The sequence below is a fragment of the Nipponia nippon genome, unplaced genomic scaffold (assembly GCF_047370975.1).
Source record: "Nipponia nippon isolate SJK-2023a ecotype South Korea unplaced genomic scaffold, ASM4737097v1 scaffold_4, whole genome shotgun sequence".
Classification (NCBI taxonomy): Eukaryota; Metazoa; Chordata; class Aves; order Pelecaniformes; family Threskiornithidae; genus Nipponia; species Nipponia nippon.
Window position 1 is genome coordinate 82549095 of NW_028262358.1, and position 8363 is coordinate 82557457.

General features: G+C 39.0%; 1 protein-coding gene across 4 annotated transcripts in view; it reads left to right on the forward strand.

The window, feature by feature from the left end:
* The window catches only part of GPR63 (G protein-coupled receptor 63), a 30710-nt gene extending 23155 nt beyond the window's left edge, over positions 1 to 7555 (forward strand). For all 4 annotated transcript variants that reach the window (XM_087775030.1, XM_087775027.1, XM_087775029.1 and 1 more), the window contains exon 4: positions 1959 to 7555. In XM_087775030.1, the coding sequence (XP_087631156.1) occupies positions 2103 to 3362 (1260 nt within the window). In that variant the 5' untranslated portion in view covers positions 1959 to 2102 and the 3' untranslated portion in view covers positions 3363 to 7555. The remainder of the gene's footprint in view (positions 1 to 1958) is intronic.
* The last annotated feature ends 808 nt before the right edge of the window (positions 7556 to 8363 follow it).

Sequence of the window (8363 nt, forward strand, 5' to 3'; positions counted from 1 at the left end):
AGCCTGTAATTAACATTGAGGCTTTCTCTAGAAGAGTTACTGTAAAATAAAAATGAAAGGGAGAGAATGGAGAGAAAAGGAAAATCTAGAATAAAGTTAACAGAGTTCGGCATTTTTGCAAAATGTCAATGTATGTAGCTTAAACTCAGCAAGAGTTTAACAATCTTTGAGATGTAATAGAATAAAATAGAAAATTATGACATTCCCTGTCATTCAAGCAAGAAGACCTCTAGAAAGTGGAATTTGTATGACTCAGTGAAATTAGGATATTTATAATAATATCCCTTCATGATACCATTAAAAATTAAAGGAGATAGAGAGGTTAATCATTTGTCTTAGAAAAAATGCTGAAGGCAGTCTGGCCTTGGAAATCATCTAGTGCTATTGAGCTGGCAGATAGGAAGGGAATAGCTTTGCTATAGAATGAGAGGAACAGGTCATAGTGCTGATGTTCCTTGATGAATGCTTGGCAGCAGCCTGAGCAGCCTTGCATTTGGATCGCTCGAAGTCCAAACTGGGGGCATAGGTTAGACTTTGTTGTCTTACAGTTCATTTCTTTTGTTGATGAAGTATTATCCAAGGAATAGTAAACTTTTGATCCTCCATGAAACATGTGGTCCTTGTGTAAATTCGTAATAGCATTCCTTCCTCCCTTCACTTTTGCTCAATCTTGATACCAAACAGAATCTACGTAAATACTGCAGACAGGATTTGTGTTACCAAACATAAGCTTCTCGAGTTAGTAGCACAAGCTTGTCACCATGTGTGGAGATGGAGGAGATAGATTGCCCCCTAAAGTGACTATTACAGTCATCCAGAATGAATAAGGTGAATCCCACTTTATGTTTCTGGCTATGGTGATCTGTTTTTTAAAAGGGCATAGAATCCGTCTGGTTTCTAACTTGATCAGATGCCAGAGTACTCTGGGAGCATTTAATCTAGTAGTCCAAGATAGAGGGGAGGAGTTATATGAAGAGCTAGCACTGAAAGGGGAGTTAACTCTCAACTCCTTTGCGTTTTATTTGTCTGTAAGAACAGTACACATAATAATACAATACATGTAATAATAGTACAACAAGACAGTACACGTGAACTATAAAAGGAAATGCTGCATTGTGTCAGCATAATGACGAGGGAGGGAGTTCAGCAGAATGTCTAACGATTAGATTTATGGGGAAAAAGAGGGTGCATACGGTTAAATTATGTGGGCTACCAAGATGAATTAACAAAGACATGTCTAGACCAGTGAAAGCACAACAGCTTGCTGCAGGGGGAGGAGGGGTTGTAGCGACTGAAGAAGAGTTAGTTTCCTGCACCTTGATATGAATCAGTCACTAAATGAAACAAATTGGGAAATACTTTAATGCTGTGGACAAGTTATTTAATAATTAATAACAGGTTAGGATGTTTTACATGTTTTTCCTGAGGCATCTGCTGCTGATGACTGACATGGAACCAAGGATTCCGTATTATGTAGGATAGCTCAGATAGGTAGGCTTTTCACAGCTTACCAAACAGGCAGATGGGCAATGCTGATACTATTTAAGCTATTTGGAAATGTTATTGAAGTTTCCAGCTGTAGGCAGTTTAAAACCAAAGTCATTAAGTTAGTTTAAAAATTATGAGATTTAAATAAAGATGCTGATCTGATTTATTATTATTATTCACTCTTAATCAGTAAAGTTTGTTTTCAAACACAAAAGTTTTCCAGACCTGGTTATAGTAGAAAAAACCTTAGTGAGTTCAGAGTATTGTACAGTATCGGCAAGACTACAGGAGCAGGATCTGTAAGAAAAAGACCAAATATTACAAGACTGGTACTTAAGTAAATTGTGTGAACCTAAAGTGTAAATATGTATTAAGTATCCTTTTGTCATTAAAGAAAGTGGAGCAATCGTTGGTTCCCATTGGTTTCAGAGAGTCTTACCTTGTTTCTTTAAATATTTCTTCTTTTTCAGATGGAAATACTGACATGAATTTAAGAACTTTGATGCTTTCAGACATCGAATTTTGATTTGTTAAATGACCAGGAATAAGATACTGCCTGAACAAGATGAAATGCCTTGAAGACTTTTGGTTCTGCTTTCATTTCTCCTAAAGCAATGGTTTTCTCAGCAATGTTGACGCTGGCCCACTCTGGGACCTCAAATGCTACTTTTATTGTTTATGAAAATGCCTATACGAATTTTACCACTCCCCAGTTCTTGCTTCGTAGTGGCACAACACAGCCATTGAGATATAGTTCAGGTGCTGTGCTCACCACTGAGAGAAGTACTTTTCTGGTAAACACTACAGCTATCCTGCCATTGCAAGAAGTTTTCAGGAGCTTGAGTTTGCCACTCCAGATCATCCTTTCTGCTGCTATGATGTTTATTCTGTTGGTTTCTTTCCTTGGAAACTTTGTTGTCTGCCTCATGGTCTACCAGAAGGCAGCTATGCGATCTGCAATTAACATCCTCTTAGCAAGCCTGGCTTTTGCAGACATGCTGCTGGCAGTGCTGAACATGCCTTTTGCTCTGATAACAATCATTACCACTCAGTGGATTTTTGGGGATATATTCTGCAGAGTCTCTGCCATGTTCTTCTGGCTTTTTGTCATAGAGGGGGTAGCCATTCTTCTTATTATTAGTATTGACCGATTTCTTATCATAGTTCAGAGGCAAGATAAACTGAACCCTTACCGTGCAAAGATTCTCATTGTGATTTCCTGGGCGGCATCCTTTGTTGTTGCTTTTCCATTATCAGTAGGGAATCCTAATCTGCAGATACCCTCGAGAGCACCTCAGTGTGTTTTTGGCTACTCTACAAGCCCAGGTTACCGAGCCTACGTGATAGTTATCTTGCTAATTTCTTTTTTTATTCCATTCCTGGTAATGCTGTATTCTTTTATGGGCATACTCAACACCGTCCGTCACAATGCAGTTCGTATCCATAGCCACCCTGATAGCATATGCCTCAGCCAGGCCAGCAAACTTGGTCTCATGAGCTTACAGAGACCTTTTCAGATGAATATTGATATGAGCTTTAAAACTCGTGCCTTCACGACCATCTTGATTTTGTTCCTTGTCTTCATAGTCTGTTGGGCGCCCTTCACCACTTACAGCCTTATTGCCACATTCAACAGCCACTTCTACTACAAGCACAACTTTTTTGAGATAAGCACTTGGCTCCTTTGGCTCTGCTACCTCAAGTCTGCACTGAACCCGCTGATTTACTACTGGAGGATTAAGAAGTTTCATGATGCATGCTTGGACTTGATGCCCAAATACTTCAAGTTTTTGCCACAGCTACCTGGCCACACAAGGCGGCGCATTCGACCCAGTGCCATCTATGTGTGTGGGGAGCATCGGTCAGTAGTGTGAAGCTGCGGTTGCTTGACAATGGTTGTTATTTTCTGGGATTATTTGTTTTTAGGCTTTAGGTTGAATTTTATTTTGTTTAGTATGGCTTCTTCAGTGTGGCCGTATCTTATAACTTGATTACATTTTCCAGTACTCTGTGCAATTTTGGGAGGAAAGATAGAGGGAGGGAAAGTGATTGGTTATAGTTGGGTTTACTGCCAGAATACAATGTAAACAAAATAACGAATGTTACCTCTAGGATTCCATGGAAATCCATTCTTTTAAATGAAAACTACGTTTGTAACATTTTGTCAGGTTTATGCTTACTAGGCCTGCAATTGCATCTGATTGTAGGGACTTTTTATGCTGCTAAGATACAGTATATTTAGTTGGTGTAATTTTTCTGAAAAACGTTGCTGCTGTCTGCCAATATATTAGAGCCAAAAAGTCTCATTAGATTACTTCTATTTAATTTTAACAATATTTCAGAAGTTTTCGTGGTGACACTAGAAAACTTCTTTCTTTTTTTTTTTTTATGTTTCCATTAATATTTTTGTGCACTTTACAAAATTTACTATAGAATTTGCTCATTGGAATATTTTGTTCTGTATTGAAGGGGTATTATTATTATTTGTTATATTGGTGAATTTCAATGAAAGACCCATGTAAGCTCTAGGAGGGCAATTTATGTTGGTATAGCTACACGTACAGTCATAGATTTGCTGTTTTTCTAACAATTGATCAAAAGTAACATTAACTGCTCAGTTTTCGGGGGAGTTGGAAGGAGAAAATGGAGGAACGAAAGGGAAAGAAAGCGATGAAGATACCATGTCCTGAGTTTAGGCTAACACAAAATTTAGAAAAATAGAGTTCATGTGAAAATTGTCACTGGGGGACGGGGTGGCTGTAGCTGTTACTTTAGGCTGTTACAAGCTATCTAAACCTGCTGGTATGCCTGAAAACCTAGCTGAAATTGTGGCTTTGGGCCTACAATTTACACTGTGTTGGTATAATGCTCTTTCTGCTTGGAGCTTGTATAAGGCTATAGGTGTGCTCTACACTGCTGAGGTCATGCTGTCAGGTGTTCGTTGGGATAGAATTAGAAATAATAGGGTAAATCAGCAGACAAATAGCACATGAACCATAGCTGAGGCTAGGACTTAGTCTACATAGTAATGACTGGGAAAAAAATACTCAACTTGCTTGTTTTCCAGTTTAAGTATTAGGGTGAAACCATGAACTGATAATGAATAACGGTTGGCCAGCAGAGTTTGCTGGGGATGTAAGTTAAATTCCCCTTTTCCCTCTGATACTACTTTACACTGATTTTTCATTGCCCCTTTTCCTCTGTAGTGCCTGCTGCCTGAAGGGTTTACTCTGCTGTTCTCATCTATTAGGCATCAGCTTCTCTCCCTGAAATGCCAAACCACACCTTTATGTTTTACGTCAGGCTGTTTGGGTACCTGCCTGGAAAGCAGAAAGGCAAAGGTTTTCCTTGATAGCAATCCAGACTCAGATATTTGGTTTTGTTTGTTTTTTAATTGGCTAAATATTTATTTAATGTGAGGTAAGTAAAATTAAGACTTAAGTTTGGGCTTTGAAGTGAGATCCCCAGTTGCTCTGAGGCTGGGGAGGAATGCCTGCAGAATTTGTGCGTCCTTGCAGAGGGCTTTTTGGGGCTGTCTGTGACTGAGTACAGGAGGATTAATGTACAACAAACTTACCAACCAGGGCTAGGGTTTGGGCTTCTCTTGTTTCCATCTCTCTCTCAATACCCAGAAGCTTGGGGACCTCTTCGTTGTTCTTATACCTGAGGAGCAAATAATAGCAATTCCGTCTAACTATCTACTTACACATGAAGGAAATGCCCTGGACTGCGTGGATGTCCGGGGACTGCTTGCTTCCTGAGGCCAACTAAACATTGACACCCCAGATTTTATTTCGGTGTTCAGTGAAGAACTAATTTAACAGTTATCTCTGTTCTTCTCACCGACAACTATCAGTAAAAGTGTTGGCAATATTTAAATTTTAGGAGTATAAAAGGAACAATTTTGAATTTAGTAATTTCATTTTTTTAAAAAAGCTGCTAGCTGAGGTTGTGGGTTACATGTAAAGGCACCCAGGCAGGGGCAATGTTATTAATGTCCATACTTTCCATTCCTTGTCAACTTCACTGATGATGGTATGGATTTTTCTGACCAAAATGACAGGCAGTAAAGGAGTTCCACTGTAAAACACAGTATTTTAGCATGTCTTTGCAGCATGGCTTTTATTTCTCAATTACATTTACATTGATAGCAGAAGTTTATGACCTGGTTAGTATGGATTTTCTGTTTCAGAGCTGTCGTGCCTGTTTATCTCTGAAAGCAGCAAAATTGTGCTTAGAGCTAATGTAATAAAGCAAGAGCATACACTGTCTAAGATGGCAGGAACAGGTATTTTTGCTGTCTTCCAGAGCTGTAATGTAAGAGGTTTGAATGAATGTCGTAAAACATGGTAATTCAAGAAGGAAAGAAGATGAGTAATACAGGAAAGTTACTGAAATTACTGTCTTGAAGAGGGGGGAGGGGAACATTTTGTGGGGATTTCACAATCTCTGATAAGTACTGGCTGTGAAGCAGAAATTGCAAACATCAAAGAAAGTTAATTTGTCTTGATAATTCAATGTTTGTTTACACTGACTGTAACAGGGTTTCCGCTCAGAGCTGCGTCTGCTGTTACTTGGAGAAAAGAAACCCAAATTGTGTGGCCCAAATTCATAGGTGACTTACACGGTAGTACAGTATTCACGCTTACCAGGTTTTAGAGGTGATCAGAGCACACAGTGAACAAAAGGGTGTTCAAAAAAAGAAAGAAGGTGGCATAGAAGTATCCCCAGGGTAATTATGTGTTTACAGAACCATTTGGGCTATTCTGTCTAATATACTGTCTTTAGAGCAGTGCCTTGATAATTACAGCTGAAGTCCTAGGACCAAGTTGCAGACTGCTAAACTCCTCAGTCTGGCTGTCTGTGATCCTGCCAAGATCAGCATAACCTTGCTAACATTCGTAATGTTAAAACACGTACGTGTTGGCAGGATTGGGGCTACTGAGGCATTTTAGTGGGCTTGACCTTGACCGAGACCAAGGATTTTAAAAACTGAAATTGATCTTTCTTGATTCTACTGGGGAATTATAATTTTCTTCCTCTCCAGAAATGAGACTCATTACTAAACTGTATTCCCTCATGTTACGTTTTCAGAAATCTTTGGTATGGAGGATTGAAATGAATGTATTTTGAATTTTGTTGCAGTTTAACTCATTCTGTCAAAGCATGCTGCTTACACAACTCTCATTTGTACAAATCTAGTGCTAAAATGATCCTTTTGTACTCAAAGTTGTGTATTTTTGACATTTCTTGTTACTCATGTAAAAATATTTATGTATATAGAGAAGAAAATTGGTTTGCCTCTTATTGCTTTCTGTTACTAATTTTTTCACTTGTATGCTTAATACTTTCATATTTTCTTTTATTTGGGCATATGCATAAGCAACTGCAAGATTTCAGTGGTCTTTCTGCGACTGTTTCGAGATTTTCAATTCTCAAATCATTCAACAATGCCCTCCTTGAAAGAGATTTTGATTTATTTTTGTGTGAAAAATAAAAATTCAGAGCACAAGTTTGTTGTGATTGGAATGCTGAGGAATTTCTTAAGTCTAGTTTTCCAGGAGCCACTACTTTGCCGTTACCAACTGGTTTGATCTTTTTTTGAGGAGTAGTCATTTTCTGATGTGGAGAAACCTTGAATTACTGTTTTAAAACAAGCTGTTAAGTAGAATGGCTTTTCTGTACATATTACACCTGTGAAAATACCTGAGGGGAAAAAAAAAAGGAAAAAAATAAACATGAACATTCTCTAAAAATGTAGCAAAAGTCTGTAGAATTGCTCTATCTTTGTGCATTCACAGGTTTCTTGCATTTAGTGCCCAACTTCATAGTTTCAAACACTTTATTTTACCTGTATATTAAATAGCAAAGATTGTTTGCCTGAATTAGATGGTTTTGTTTAAGCCAAAATGTTTCTTGTGTAAAGAATTTACAGAATGCTCTTTTCTGAGACATTGGGGTAGACATTTGTCAATATATCTAAAACAAATGAATTAATATCCAGCAAAAGAGAGAGCCTAAAAAGAAAATAATTTTCCTAAAAATATTGCCTGAACTGGGTATACTACCTTTAGCTAGGACTGAGTAATTAAGATCATTTTATTGTGCAATAAATAAAACAGGCAGTGGTACTGCATGGCATGATTCATTTCAACACAAGACAGTGACCTTTATGATTCAATTGCTGCATGTTTGTATGTGATGGATTATTCCCCCTATTAGTAGAATGAACAATGTTCAGTATCTTGGCTGTTTGGGGGAAATTTTTCAGCTTGCTAATGATTTAGCAGAAATTCCGCTGGAGTAATTTCTTTAGATGATAAAGAGTCAAGGTGTGTCCCTAAAGAAGGCCTGAGAGGGGATGGGTATTTCCAGTTGCTTGGGAAGGGCCTTGCTCAGCTGCCCACACGCCTAATTTTGAGACTTCTTCCTCGTACCTCCGCAACAACCACTTCTTCCTCCCTTTTCCTCTCCTGGTCCCCTCCACCTCCCCGAGGTAGCTCCTTCTGCGCTGCTGTGTTACAGCAGTCATGATGGTGGCCGGAGACACTGGTGCTAATGGCAGGAGGAGGTGGAGGTGCCTGGAGAAGCCGGAGAGCCAGCAAGCACCTAGTGCCATTCCCTCCCAACAGTCTGGACCATCTGTGAGGGGCTGAGTGTGAGTTTTGCCACCTTTGGTTATAAGATTAGGGCTGTCAGGGAAGAGCTGTTACAGGAGCGCGCAGATTTGCCTCTAGTGCTAGTGCAGGATTCTGATTTTATCCCCAGTAGCGTTACAGGTTTTGTTCCGCCTCCGTCTTTTGGCAACTGAGCTACAACAGTCTATAGCCAATTCATGGCTGAATAAGAATCCCTTAGCTGACTTGTGTCTCTGT